Genomic DNA, 16,085 nt, shown 5'->3' with positions numbered 1-16,085 from the left:
CGAACTTCATGTCTGGCTCATTGCTGGAAGGATCATCACTGTTAAAAAAAAAAAAAAAGGACTAAGAGTAATAGTGACAGTAAACATGCTGCGGGGAGAGTCTGTTTTAAGGCATTTATTTCCCACATTTACAGCTGTCTGAAATGAATGAAAAAATTATAAATGAAACAAAACACTGCAACTTGGTTTTCAGCCAGAGCCGGTTAACCATTAAATCAGATTATTTAACTAGCCCAGTGTTGTCAGTGAGCCAAGGTAGTTTAGTAATATAACTAATTATGTTTTCCAAGATGAAGGAATAACCTTATGTGGGCTTTAATTGCATGGATAAAAAGTTGTGATGTAAACAATTGAAGAGAGTATGCCAATTAGCAGGGTTCAAATTAGAACAGGAAATAAATGCATACAGTAAGTGCCTCCATGTGTCAATTTCATCTAAAAATAAAACTTCTGTGGAGAACTTGCACTGTAAAAAAAAATATGCCTCTCCAACATAAAAATTTCTAGTGACCCGTTGCACCTAAAATTTTTAGTTGGCCCAATTTAAGTTGCGGAAACCAACTTTTTTGTGTTGGGCTGACAACCCCTGCATGTAGACGGAACTTGAAATAGAATGTTGTGTCAATTAAATATTTTCTGTTGACTAAACATAGCTTTTTGGGCCAACAAGCAGACTCAAATTGAAATAAAATGTTGTATGAAATATTTAATGTTGGCCAATAAGTCTATTTTTAATTAACGTTGGTCAAAATAGTCTATTTTTCATTATTTCAAATAAATTACACACTTTGCTTTGATAAAGAACATTTTATGCATTTATTTAAATACATATGAAATTGCCTGTTAGGCTCAAGTAAAATATTACACAATATTCAACCAGTGCCGAAACAAGATCTGAGAGTTCAAGAAAGCATGACATATCACTCTTAGTCAATTGCTGTACTGGAAAAAAAAAAATCTGCTTTACAAAATGAAACTATGTAAAACATGACAACGGCTTTGCCTGTAAACATTTGAAATTCTTTGTCTGTTAGTCTAAGACTAAGTGCAATTACATGTAAAAAAATAAAAAATAAAAATAAAATACACAGTACTGCCCACTACTGTCAGGTTACAATGGTCACTATTTAACAGTTCTATTGGCAAAAAAAAAAATAAAAAATCTCTGCTTAAATTAAATATTCTGCGATTTCTCAGGGATGACTGCTTTACAAATAAAATATCAGCATACACTCAGGTATTGCTGAAACAAACTTTTGAACTGAAATTCTATTTACCCACAAATAAACTGTGTGGGGGAAAAGTAATCAAGTTCCTGAGCAGTTACAAAAATTCAACAACAAAAAAAGTCACTGGCATTTACAGAAACTTTTGCAATAAACTTTTGATACCTCAAAATACCTTAATGACTGACATGTCATGACCATTACACCTGTAATAACTTGTTTTTCAAGGACTGTATCCTTGCTGTGCACTCTTTTCCCAGATTTAAGAAAATCTTCTGGACTGCCTCGAATGTGTACCTTAAGTCCTTAGGGTACTCCATATTTACAGCATACAGCAGACCAAAGAGCATCATGAGGGCATTTGTGAAGTCTCCTAGATTGTCCATGACAACTTCCTCCTCCAGTACTACAGCCACATTGACTACAGCGGGATATGGTCCTGAGTTGGTAGAACTGTCAGTCACTTCCAGGATCCCCATTTTCATGGCCTTTGTGTGTGGCCCCAGTGCCTCAGTATCCTGTGAAACAAAATAAATGATTTTTAGTGTCAGACTGAAAGCATAATAGTCTTATGCAATCACTACTGCATCACAAACAGTAATACCATAATAAAGATATTCAAATTAATTACCTTAATAGTCTTTGAAATTGAAGCTGGCTCTCTCAAGTACAGGGGAAGACCACGAAGAACAGCAGACCTTCTATGAGTAGTTAGATCTGTTGTCTGCCAAAAAGACAGGTCATTAATAAGACATTATTAAGTCACTTAATTAACAAAGAGGTTACCCATCTATTTTACCAACAGTTTAGGATCACCTACTCTTTTCACCATTGGGCTTCATTACAACCAACTTCATGAAATAGTTACCTGAAATACATTAAGATTACAATCTGCGAGGGATAATCAGCTAACAAGTGCAGCAAGTCTACAGATCCCTTAAAGAGAGACTCCACCGAAAAATGAAAATTGTCGTCATATACTCACCCTCATGTCGTTTCAAACCTGTATGAATTTCTTTCTTCTGTTCAGCAGAAGAAATAAATTCATACAGGTTTGAAACGACATGAGGGTGAGTATATGATGACAATTTTCATTTTTCGGTGGGGTATCCCTTTAAGACTGTTGGAATAACTTTCACAGAGTCTACTTTGGTTAGATACTGAGAGTGGTTTTTCTAACAGTCCTAAAACAGATCTCAAACATGCTGTGCGCTCGTTGGCTGTTTTTTGTTCAATCATATTGACCACAAGCATGTCAGGTGACTTTCATGAGGTTGGTCAAGATTAACCAATGGTGAAATTGGTCAATTTTGCACACTATGTAGGGTGCTGGTCAAATGGAGCTATATGATAGAAGAAAAACAGCTTAATACTACACCAAAATATTTCTCTCTAATGCATCCATGTTGATCTCAAGGTCTAAATCAGGGAAGCTGGCTGCTTTGCCTATTTTGTTATCCATACCAATTAAAACAAAATAGCACCATAATCAAAATCTCAGGTTCCATGTACACCCTATGTAAATAAGATAACATAAACAATACATGTGACATCCCACATACAAAAAATAAGCCATCATCTCTGAACATTTATGGCATAGATTATATTATGTATTTGCGGGATTTTTACATGTATTGTAGATCATCAACATCAAGTATACATGGAAAATTTTTGACAAATTCTGATCATATAAATGTAATTCTATTGCTCACATTATGAGCAATGGATAAATGTCATAAGACAAAGTATCAACTCAACTGACAAAGACCTTGAAATTAAAATGTTGAGTTTTGCAGTTAAGTTTTTGTGGAGCAGTGAGCTGTAGGCAGTTTCTTCTCTTACACAGGTATCAGTAAATTATGTTACACTGTTGGACACTGTTATATTTTATACAAAGAAATGAATAACATACCTGGGCATCCAGTTGTTCCAGAAGTTCATCCAAGTTGTTCCACCTTCCCTGTCTTGCTTTGGCTCTGTACATCTTTAGCAACCCCTGGGTGTGATTGTCCAGCGATGTCAGGAATGTTGACTTCAGGTCAATACGGTTGATGCGGAAGAATTCAGCACAAACCTGTGGGTAATTAATGAATCAGAAGCAAACAATTAAAAGCAAAGCAAATGATTTCAAGACATTCAATTCCAATGGTGACAGGAAAAAATTACTAACCTCCTCCTCAAAAAACAGTCCTGGCCATCTTTGCTTGATTGTTGACACCAGCGGCTGATCCTGCACAATTTCCTTTCTCCTCAAGGAAAATGTTGTCTCCATTTTTGCATTCAAAACGGTCAAGCTCAAATTTCTCTTTTTCACTTCTTTCTCCACCAATGACCTTTCCTTCTCCAATTCTTCTTCATCCAAACCAACAGGATGGTCGGGAAGAAAGTTTAGTTCAGATCTTCTGGGTCTCTTGAGAGATCCTCGAGATGAACCTTGTCTAGAGTGGGTATTTACAATCATCTCACTGCATCCTGCATTGCGGAGTTTCTGACGATAATTAGCCATTTTAAACTTCAGGCTAATTTTCCATGCTTCACATCCACTTGTGTCAGATCCTGGGTCTTTGAGACTGGGGTGTTTTTCTACCAGAGCAGATGCAACTTTCTCTATTTCAGAGTCTTTTGGGTAGGCTTTGTAAGAGTACACAGTTTCAGCCAATTTCTCCAAGATATGCATTTTCATGTCTCTTGGAACAATCAGGGCTGTTCCATTTGCTTGAAGATCCTCATTAGCTTTTTTCAGCCTCAACTCCACATCATATGAAAATGAAGGCACTGGAAACATGCTTGGCCACTGCTCAGATCTGGATGTAGATAGAGGAGAAACTGATTGGGGTGATAAAGCTGATGACTGAGTGGATGTCATGCTTGCTGTATCCACAGTGAAATCTGAAACGTGAACATCGTCCACCACTGGGCTTACAACTACTTCCCAGTGGATCCTCAAAGTAGCCTTGTCTTTTGGAAGCTCTGTGATGTCATGTAAAGTACAAAGTTCATTGTTGAAGTCAGGGTCTTCATACTGGATAACAAAATTTCCCATTATCTGCATTTTTTCACAGAGAACTGCAGAGAGTTCTTCAATTGATGATGGTGTGGGTATTGATAACTTCCTGATGTTGTCAGGTGAGAGAATGACTCGAAGTAACATTGTTTCCTGGGAAAGAAAATGAAGAGATTCAATTTTAGCAAAGTAAAAATCTCTTAGCAGACACCATAGTCTTTCCACCTAGGTTGTATGATGCCAGAGGGTAGAAATCAATGAGATCTTGTGGGTTGACAATGGCTACATTGCAGTAAGTACTTCCAACAATTTCATATGCTCTAAAATGTTCGAAGTACCATGAAGACAGTTGTTCCACTATGAATGAGACCTCTGTGCCAACAACCAGAATGCTGTGAATTCGACCAAACTCTGGAAAGCCATCACTAAGTCCAACTGGAAGAATCATTCCTTTACTATACAAAGTCCCAAGCAATGTTGCATTTGTTGCCAGGGACAAGGAACTCAGATTTGGATATTTGTTTTCAACAGCTATCCGCAGCCGCGGTTCAACAGCTGACAATTTGACCACTTTCAATTTTTCAACATGTAATGGTGCTTTGAAGAAATTTTGGGCGTCCAAAGCAAAAGCAATCATTGATTGATGCCTACTTGCCAACATTTTGAGGGGATTTTTGAAATTGCGGGTGTCGTGCACCACCCTCTTGAAAAAGCTATGCTTCGCTTCATACCGCATTGTCCACAAATCAGCCAAAGGGCCAAAACAGCGGATCAAGTTTGGATAATGCTCAAGGTAATGGTGTTTAGGTAGCAAGCTTTCATTGGGAAAAACATCAATGAACAACTGGCGATGATCAGAAATTTTACTCTCTAGATAACAGAGAGCTTCTTCTGATAGCTTTGGACTAACCACTAATTCCACAATGTCTTTTAAGTCCATTAAAAGTTTCCATGCTTTTTCATCCTCAGACACCATACCACCTACCATGAGAGGGAGCAGTCTAATTAAGGCCCAATTTTCATGTGCATTTCCTCCAACTGTTTTTTTCAAGTGAAAGGTCTTTGGAATTCTTTGAGGACGATTCACTTTATCTGAATATGAATATTGAAATGTTTGGATAATGTTATTGAGCTGATCAAATGTAAAGTACTTGGCACCAATCAGTTTCTGCAGACACAGAGCCAATTCCCTAGGTATAACCCCTTCAAACAGATCATGCAAAACATCTGGAGGAAAACCAGTGATGACATGAAAGAAGGATAGGTGTTTCTGAAGAACACATTCAGCTTTCACACCATGCACATTTGTTACAAACTCATTGCTCTTCAACTCAGCAATGCATTGATCATGTTGCTCCGTGCTCCTGAGTGGAAAGAGTCCCTGCTTAACTTCTGTGGTCTGAATGTCTTTCAAAGATGCCAAGCAAAATCTGCAGAATTTTTCCACACGAAAACTTTCCTGAAAACCTGCAAGTCCATGCGCACCAAGATTGTCTGCAGACACATTAAGCACAGTTCCCCTGACATTCTCACCTATCTGTTCAACATACAAGCCTTCCTGTTCTAGGCTCCTTAAGTCACATAAAAGTGGTTCAAAAAATGATTCATAACCATACAGTCTCACTTCAGAACTTTTCCCAAGCAGTGCCAATTGGATAGAGTGGAGACTCGATCTGTACTGTGATTCCCAATTCAAAATGACCCAATAGACTGCTGTAATTTTATGCTTCTTTCTAGAAGTTCCCAATGGATTGGCAATTTCAAAATCATCAATATAAAACCCAAGTGAAAGTCTGAAATCTTGATCATTAACAAGCTTGTTTATTTTGAAATACTGACCATCAAAAGGTGAGGTGTAAAATCCTGGTGTACCCTGCTTTATGGGAAATGTCTTCTCAAGTACGTCAGGTCTCTCCAACAAAGACTTCAAAGTCTTCAAAAGAGGAACATAAACAAATGAGTGATTCTGTACCCTATTGAACACATATTCAACAGGTTCAATTATGCCAAAATTGTTTTTGAAGTAGATGTTCCGCTTGTGATTAGTTGAAAGGGGACCTTTGTCAGTGGTGGCACTCAGAAACGGGTTTGTTTTTTGTAATGTGTCAGTAATGTCAGCAACAACTGACTCATTAACATTGCAATTGTGCTTCAGCAGAATATTCTGAATTGCACACAGTGTATTTGAATTAGCAATTGACAGAATGTCATTTACATTATCAATAATCTGTTGAGAGGCACTTTGGGACACATGCAACTGTGACTGCATACACAAGAATAAGGCAGCAAGTTTGTGTTCAAGTACTGGCTGACATTCCTCAAGGTTTGAATCTGAAATATGAGAATCTGCCTGCATGTCATCAGCTTGATCTGATGGACTTGAAACTGAGACTGTGTCATACTCATTGCCTGCACTCTCTACTGTACAAACAGATGTGCAGAGGTCATTCAAGGTTTGTTTTCTGTGTTTCTTGGACTTGTGAGCTCTGAAAGTTGTGTCGTTGTTGCTGCTAAAATCACAGTTGGAGAATGGACAGTGAACTTGCTCATGGTTTTGCAAATGTCTTCCTAAATGTTTCAGAAATTGAGTAAGTGAGCAAATATCTGAGAATTCACATAATTCACACCGAAAACTGGCATGGTCAGTATCTGTCTGAGTGGGCCTGTCTATTTTAGGGTGTGCTCTCCATAAATGGGTTTTTAAGGCCCCTGTTGTTGTAAAAATACAAACACAGTTTGGATGAATGCAGGGAAAAGAACCTTTACCTGCTTGCCAATGATGAAGCCTGTAGTGCTTAAGGAGAATGTCTTGATGCAGATGTGAAAATTTACAATAGCGGCACTGCATAGCTTTAAGCCTGAAAAAAAAACCTGAAATACAAACAAAGACAAGTGCATAAATAACTCATAGTTCTATACACAGAACGACCATACTTAAGTATTTTTTAGGCTTTTCTTAAACCTAACAATGGCGCAAATATAGCTAAATATATAGCAAATGTAGGCTAAATATAGCTGAGTACCAGGCTAACGGGGTTTGGTGAGGCAAACTGATAAGGTTTAACAGCTTACAACTCTGGTGAGGTTAACAACTATTTTTTTTTTTTCATGGTAACACTGTTTAACAGTATAAACTGTTTTTTTTTTTTTTTTTTTTTTTTTTAATCAGACTAAAATGTTATTTCACTCTTGCAAAAGGAGGCTTTGTGCAAAGTAACACGTTAGCTGCTAACATGAAGGAACACGTGCTTTGAATGCCAACTAACTGTTAAAACTAGCCTAATTTATCAGTCTCTCTGTGATAGCAAATGCACAAGTTGTCAAGACTAGCTGTCTGTTACAGTCTATTATCATATATATCATAAGCCAAAATGCAAATGGAATTTGAAAATATTGACCATTAAAAATATTAAACGGAAATATGTAATTAATGCTTAACGTTAACCGTTGGCAAACTGATAACGTTAAACAGCTTACAACTCCGGTAACATTAGCAGCTATTCGTTTTCGTGTTAGCACAACTTTGTATTTATTTTTATAGGACTGAAATATTTCACTCTTGCAAAAGGAAGCTTTGTGCAAAGTACTACCTGCTAATACGAAGGCACACGTGCTTTGAATGCCGACTAACTGTTAGAACTAGCCTAATTTATCAGTCACTCTGTAATAGCAAAAGCGCAAGTTGTCAGGACTAACTGTCTGTTACAGTCAATTATCATACATATCATAAGCCAAAAATGCAAATGGAATTTGAAAATATTGACAATTAAAAATATTAAATGGGAACATGTCATGCTTAACCGTCAGGGTCAACGTTAAAATCACATGCCAGTTGGAAAGGAACGCTAAGCTTTATGAGTTAAACATGTGATTTTCCAGGACTGCTAATCACTGTAGGTACTCAAAATAAAGCGATTTCAAACTTTGTTGATAGACAATTGATGTATTCTTAACCTAAATTTGCTCATTACCTCGCAGCAAAAAGCACTAACCGCTGCAATGTCGTGAGTCGTGAGTCGTGACTCGTGGTGGGGGAAATTCCAGGAGGCGCCTGGTAGAACTCCTTTGCGCATGCTCAGACGATTGACGCTCCCTCTTGCTCGGCCAACATAATATTTTTTGTGCAACGTTAAAAGTTCTGCCAACACAATTATTTATTTTCTCTTGATGAACATTTTTTAGTACAGTCATGGAAATCATGCATTCATTGACCAAACATATTCTTCTTTTTTGACACAACCATTATGTTGAGCCAACATGTATTTCCTCATTTGTACAACTTTTTGCATCAGTAATTTTTTACAGTGTGTAAAGACTGCTTAAAAAAGAGAGATGGTATTAATTACATTATTGTGATGGATTTATCAAATTAATTGTTGTAATATGCATATTTAAATATGTCTAGATATAAAGATAATTAAAATATTTTATTGTGGCAAATTTAATCATTGAGTTTTTAGTGATACAGTGTTTTTTTTTAAGTCAATGTACTATTTATTTCTATAGCAAATAAACAGACTTTATATTTTGCAATTGAGATTCTCAGACTATCATCTAAAATACATTTTTAAATGACAATTGTATATATCATAAAAAAATATGAAGAAATATATATAGGGTTCACTTTTAAGTCCCTGTCAAACACAGCACAGCAAAGGGCGGCGAAGAACCAGTGCACATACTCACTCGTCTTGTTTTTTTGTCTGCAATTTAATGGGATTACTGATTGGGAGAAAACCGTTAAGCCTGGTGACATATTGTGGAGGGAGATCATAAATTAATCTTCAGTTTATAAGGATGCTTAAGTCATTATGCATGTGGAAAAAAGATTAAAATGCATATATTCATTAGTCTTGAACAGAACTTGGCAGTATTGCTGAGAATCCATTTTTTACAGTTCCTTTTCCTACAAACATTTCTGATTCCTATCAGGTTCCTATCATATTCCTGGCAGCACTTGTGACGCTTTAAAAAAAGATGGTTTGTTTAACATTGTACAGACGATACTAGCATCACAGAAGGAATAAACTGCATATCTATACTGCATTAATCTCAACAAAATGTCTGTCAAATGAAAAAAATAAAAATAAAAAAGCTGTGATTTTTCACAATATAACAGCAGGAAAGGACTGTGAAGGAAGTGTTTTGACAGTTTTTAAACTGAGCTGGGCAAATTTAGTAGGTATAGAGGTACTCTTGTCTCTTGCGTTGATCTCTGGCCCCACCTGTTACAATGACTACACGTGATCTTGTCTTTCCAGATGTCAGATCACACCAACACGGTGCTCTCTATCGAGACAAGGCCAAGCTTTTGTGTACTATCTAGTGAAAGCATGAGAGGAAAACAGAGATGCTTGACAGAAATCTCTCAGTAATTTCCTGGCCATTTAAAGTAGCATGCTGCTTTGAAGAATACAGACCTATCTACCTGTACTCTGAAAGCTTCCCCAGTGAAAATTAATCATAAGCAATTCATGAGCTAAAAAGTAATCTTTATGCCAAATCACATCTCTATTTACTTCAGTGGCAGAAAAAAAATAAGTTCCTAGAAACAGTATTGAGATTCACAGTTCATAGTAGAATTGCAGATTATGTGGGGGGAAAAGGAAGAATATTAATGAACTATGTTCAGACATTAACCTTAAGAATTGGCTATAGTAAATTAGGGTTAATATGCCTCATTGTATATACAATTTTTTTTTTTTTAGTGTTTCCTGCTGTTGATGCGATTTTGATATTTATATTTTTCATTTGCATTATATATTTTTCTTTCAAAATATTTTGCAATAAAAAATATATATTTGTTGTTTAATAATCTCCCCATTTTATTCATTATTACTTTTTATTATTAAACTATTTGCACAAATGTTATAATACAAAAAATATATTTATATTGACATTTATTTATTATACAAATAAGTATTGTTTTTCGTAATTTCAACACTGAATTCCTATAGATAGATAGATAGATAGATAGATAGAAACATGGGTTTGTTGGTGTCACTGATTATATTGCTTTGAAAATCTGAATATCTCAAATGATCAACCGTTTCAAAGTGGAAATGCAAGAAAGCTACCTCTTTCTTGCCTTCTATTATTTTTTCTTTATCTCTCTTTCTCTGTTACTCTCTCTTTCTCTCATGTGGTGTTTGGCACTTTATGTGTGGAATAATAGGGATGATGCTTTCATATTGATTGTTAGCCTGAAGTAATCACTCAGATGATGAAAATAATAAGCTCAGCAGAGAACTAGAGAGGAACATGACTGATGCCTGGCAAAATGTTCATGCACTGGTAATGATGTCCCCCTCTATTGATTATTACTTCCCACTTCCCCCGGCGATTAGTTACATATTTAATGCAATTCCGTTAAAACAGTGAAAACATTTATTCAGTCTTTCTGTGCCATGTATCTATTATAACATCAATGTCCATTTTTCACAATTTGCTTAATGCGTTTTATATCAAGATGTTAATCCTGGACTGATGGGGCAATATATTTCTATGAAATATAGATTTTTAATGGAATTCTGAACGCAAAGGATTGTGGGTACCAGAGCAGAAAGACAGTGTGAGGTAGTGGTTCAGATTGGTAGGGCTGGGTTATACAGTATGAACATTATCAATGTTTAATATTTGTGTGTGTGTGTGTGTGTGTGTATATATATATATATATATATAATATTAGACATTGATAATGTGTCTATATCATATCAAGTAGATTAAAAATGCTTATAATAACATGAAAATACGGTTGTTGTGAGTTCGTGTGGGTAAGGAAGAGGACAAGGGGTCGGCTGGACTGCTGACGAATATTTATTTAACAAAAACAAATCAAAGTTTTCTAACACCAGATGGTGACTTCTATTTTGCTGAGTTCACTCGGTGGTTTCGCTTTCCGGCTTCCGGTTTCCGTTTCCGGCTTCTGTCAGCAGTCCCACTCTCTCTCACTTGCTTCCATCTCTCCTGGCGTTTTATACCCTCTCCACGCCAATTACTAGAACCAGAAACAGGTGATAATAATTTCTGCCCAAACCACTCACTTACCGCTCGTCTCCTGATCCTCTCTCCCGCTGCAGACTTCGCTAAACCACGCCCCCCCTGCCACAACGGTAAAATAAATACTGCATTACAATAATTAATAAAACCATATTTTCCACAGTTATATAATAGACAGTAGATAGATTAATTTCATCTAATTATAATAATAATTTATTATAATTGTATTTAATTAATTTAATAAAATGTAATTAATTTAATACAAAAAAGTAAATTTATATGTAAATATGCCAAATGTTATGTAAAATTAGTCTCTGCCTCAGATGTCACACCCATGGACCGTTGGCTAAATGTCTGATGCATATGGGACACAAAAGTGGAAACACTTAAGGAGTGCCGAAGTCGTCATTGGATTGTTTGAATTCTACAGGATTTTAGGAGACGTAAGTGTCACTTTCTTTAAAGTTCCACCTGGAAAGATACTGTGGCACCAAACCCACTCACGAAAGAAGAAAGACATAGTGTTTACAACTGTGACGATGAGCACTTATCAGGATTAACTAAACCAGGGGTAGGCAAGTTCAGTCCTAGAGTGCCGCAAACCTGCAGAGTTCAGCTTCAACCCTAATCAATGTCTTCAGGATTACTAGGCTACAGGCAGGTGAGGGTTTTTTTCAGGGTTGGAGCTGAACTCTCCAGGACTGATGCTCTCTAGGACCAAACTTGCCTACCCCTGAACTAAACACTGGATTTTCAAAAGTATGTGGAATATTTAAAGTTTGCGGCATAGAATCTTTAAAATACGTCCGTGAGTTTTATTGTCTGTTTATAGTCTGTTATTGTGGTGACATTTCCATGCCCCGAAACATGAAGATGAACGAAACTAATATTTTTGACATGTCGTACTCATGAGCGGGCCTTGGCCAATGAAAGGTGACATAGATTCTAGACCATAAGTTTAAAACCAGACTATATAAAAATGTACATTTGTTAAATTAATATAGTGAGTGAGAAAAACCAAACAAACTGCTATATCAAAATCTTGAAACAGTTCCAGCTTTGATAGATAGATAGATAGATAGATAGATAGATAGATAGATAGATAGATAGACCGTATATACGATTTAATTACACAATTTACATATATTTATAATTTTTTTTACCCGTTCACATATATTTTTTATACAATGTTTTTCTCACACATTATAAATGTATGAATCATGGAAAAAAACAAACAAAAACTCTTACTAAATCGAAACTTTTGAATGTTAGTGTGTCTATGTATTGATTGATTGATTTCAAAAATTCAGTCTATCACTCAGCCAGTAGTAAACCACTTGCCTGCCATTTCCAGAGTTTTCCATCCCAGAACATAGAAGTTAACGGCATGTCTATTGTTATCTGATGTCACCAGGGCTTTGGCTAACACAATATCATACTTCCCTACCCACTTGTGGGCATATTTCAGTGTCACTCACGCTTTCTCGGGTCACGGCGGACCACCATCAATCTCTGTCGTTGGCCTTCTCTCGCTCTCTGTTGTGCAAACACTACTCTTGCCTGACAGAGCAGCACTGCATGTTTCGCTCCCCTCCAATCCATATTGACGTCTGTCATTTAGAGCTGTGGTCAATGACGAGTCTTTATCACTCCCGTCGCACCCACCGCCCGCTCACAGCTTCCCGTCCGGAGCTTATGAAAAACACCAAAGATGCTTAATGGAAACTGCCTTCTGCCGGCGTAAACGGTAATAGAGTCAGTCCCGAGATGTGGTGGAGAAGTGCAGGTCGGGAAATGATACCTGCTGTTTGGAGCACATCCAGAAAATCCATATGGATTGAGACGAATGTGGATTTCCATACTTTGAAGCTGGCAGTGCAGCCATATTGTGAGGGTAATGATGCAGAAGGTGTGAGAGCCCTACAAATATCACCTCGCTTTTCTCCACAGTTCGTCTGTGGGAGAATTAATCTGCAGTTTTGTTTGAGAAAGTTGGGCATGAAATGGCATTCATTGTCTTTTAATGAAGAGTTGAGCAAACAGTATGTCTTTTTTCTTTCATTTCTGCCCTCCATCAGGTACCGTGTGATTGTATTTGACACCCTGTTTGATTGATAATTAGGTTGTGATGACTAGAGGGACTTAAAACTTTAATTATAATATGATTAAACAATGCCCCCTCATATGGGATCAGGCCAACGATGCAGGAAAGCCAATTTAATCCCTGTAAGAATGACTCGGAGCATCACAGGAACGGTAATGAGAGCTTGGAGAGAGAACCCTAATATCCGCTGCATGGGGCTCCGTCTTCCTGCCAGCAGTTGTGGGTTTCGATCTGTTACCACACATACACACGCGGGTTGGAATGGGGAACTTTCTCTTTCGCATTCACTGCTCTTAATATAAAGTAATGACCCTCAACATTGGACATTTTGGATGTCACTTATTTGACACCCAATTTGGTTTATAGAATTGTCAGCTAAATTGTTTTAGACAGCACTGCCCTAAGCTTATTCCTTTTTTTTTTTTTTTTTTTTTAATTGGCTCATTTGGAAACAGTAGTGGGGATTTGTTTTGTCTAAATTACATCTGAAATTTATTTATATACATTGTTCAGTTTATATACATATTTCGAATACCACTGATGATGATGATGATAATAATAATAATAATAATAATAATAATAATCTTTAAAACATTTATTATTTATTTATTTGTATGTTTTTTTTTTATTCTGACCAGTTTTACTTTATATACTATATTAACATTATTTTTGTCTTTTATATTATATATTATTTAGGCATTTATTTTCATAAAAAATGTTATTATTATTGTTAGTTTTATATTTATAAATGTATATTTTAATACATGTATTATCATTATTGTTGTTGTTGCCGTCGTTGTTGTTGTTATTGTTATTATTATTATTATTATTATTATTATTAAAGATAACATTATTATATTATCTGTAAGTTTTTCCTGTTTTTATTTATTATTTTATTCTTACCTGTTTGGCTTTATATACTGTATCTAAACATACTCGTCTTTTTATTATTAGTTTTATAATTAAAAATACATATATTTCACACAATTTTATTATTATTATTATGTATATTTTAAATGCCTTATTTTAATTTGTTTTATTTGTTCCTTTATGTACTGAAAAAAACATGTTTATTATTGTTCTTTAATCATTGTTCTTATTTGTATATATTAATCTATGTACTTAATCTTTCATGTATTAATTTTTATAATATTTATTTTAAGTTAATGCGGCTGGCATATGCACTGGCATACTGTCTCTACATTTTTTTGAGTGATATGGCCCAAACTGAATTTAGTCATGTGCATGTGAATAGAATCGTCTCCTCTGAAAGCATTGGACGCACAGGTTAGGACCTCAATGGGTGGAGCTTAAACTGCTGCCCACTGTGATATGTCACAGCACATGACCCCAGCAGCTTGAAACTGTAGAGCACCCCGCCACAGCTGTATCCCCTAGCTTAACCTTTCATTGCCACCATATAATGAATCTGAATGGGTCTGTCGGTCTACATCCAGGTCTAGCGCTAAAGCCTGGCTCTGTCAGGCCATTTTGTCTTAAGGCAAAGTGCTCTGCAACATTGCAGGTGTACCCAGCTGCCCTCTACACTTCACTTGCACTCGCTGGCTTTAACCTTGCATTTGCTTACTTCCCTTTGTTTTGAGTCTAAATCTAACCAGTCCTGAATAAGTCAACCTGCAGCAGGTGTATTTCTCAAATGTCATTAAATCTGGATTATGTCATCTGTCACGTCCTCCAGGTTCCTTCTTAATGGAAAAGTGTTTCCAGGGAGAGCATTAGTTGAGTTAGTACGTATGGGCTAACTCATCTACAATGCATAGCTGACATTTACACAGCATGTCTTGAGAGCTCCCCGAACATACGCTACCGCAATCTTCTGATTATTTATGTATAAATTATGCTCGTGTTGTGTGCGCTACTGTATGCGGATGAACCCTTTATGAAAGGAAGAATGAATAAAGCCTTTTTTGGAGTGCTTTTGAATTGATTCATATGATAAATGCTCAATTATACTCTGTCTTACCTAGGAAGCCAACCGCTCTTTGTCACCTCCATTGCGGTAGTACTTTTCATTAAGCTGTGAGATGTGTGTATATATTCCCATTTGTTTATCAGTATGTGTATTCCCCTGACCCACCGTTCAATGCTCTAGTGGATTTATTCAATGGCGTCCCTTCGTTTGGCTGCATGCGGGTGCAAAAGTGCATGCATAATGCATGTCAGCTATGCAGATGTACTTTAGACCATGTTATTTGGACATTTTTTAAGCACCCAGGCTCGATGCATTAACGTCCCTTGTGTTTTTCCTTTTCTTCCCCAGCTAGCAGTCACCTTGACCTTTCGAAAGGTTAATTTGATATTTTATTCAAGTTCGCAACGTATGGAAAAAGTAAAGCTCTCGGTAGCTGTGAATTAGCTTTCATAACTAAACCATAATAGCTTTGCCTGCTGGTAAAAATAGCTTAAACTAGTTGGATAGGCTCATCTGTTTCGAGATTTTAGGCACTTTCAGATGGTCTGGCTGAGCAACCAGCTAGCTTGGCCATGTTGGGAAACCATCAAACCAATTCATTTAATCAGGTGCTTTAGGTGGTCTACCCTTGCTAAATTAAGATGATCTATTTTGATGATTTTAGAAGGGATTTAAATATGTGTCAGCTAGTCATGCTGAATGAAATTAGGTAAGCCAGCTTGCGATACCAGAAAACGAGCTGAACACCATCTTGTATAGGTGGCAAGACCAGGTAAAACCAGCAATACCACCTTAGTTGAATACTTGTTGCAGTTAATC

At 36.5% G+C, this 16,085-nt stretch overlaps 2 protein-coding genes across 5 annotated transcripts in view; one reads left to right on the top strand and one right to left on the bottom strand.

Annotated features, from left to right (window-relative positions):
- The window catches only part of LOC128014143 (NT-3 growth factor receptor), a 238,740-nt gene that overhangs the window by 114,494 nt on the left and 108,161 nt on the right, over positions 1-16,085 (top strand). The gene's annotated exons all lie outside the window — the stretch shown is intronic.
- LOC128014144 (sterile alpha motif domain-containing protein 3-like) lies at positions 469-7,098 on the bottom strand. The gene is made up of 6 exons (XM_052597477.1): positions 6,997-7,098; positions 6,070-6,163; positions 3,397-4,383; positions 3,139-3,300; positions 1,858-1,950; positions 469-1,744 (listed from the first exon to the last, which is right to left on the bottom strand). The coding sequence occupies exons 2-6, from the start codon at positions 6,070-6,072 to the stop codon at positions 1,427-1,429; spliced, it is 1,563 nt and encodes a 520-aa protein (XP_052453437.1). The 5' UTR covers positions 6,073-6,163; positions 6,997-7,098; the 3' UTR covers positions 469-1,426.

Source organism: Carassius gibelio, chromosome B25 (assembly GCF_023724105.1).
Source record: "Carassius gibelio isolate Cgi1373 ecotype wild population from Czech Republic chromosome B25, carGib1.2-hapl.c, whole genome shotgun sequence".
In the NCBI taxonomy this organism is placed as follows: domain Eukaryota; kingdom Metazoa; phylum Chordata; class Actinopteri; order Cypriniformes; family Cyprinidae; genus Carassius; species Carassius gibelio.
The sequence above is the reverse complement of the archived record's forward strand: the minus strand, read 5'-3'. Positions and strand labels throughout refer to the sequence as shown.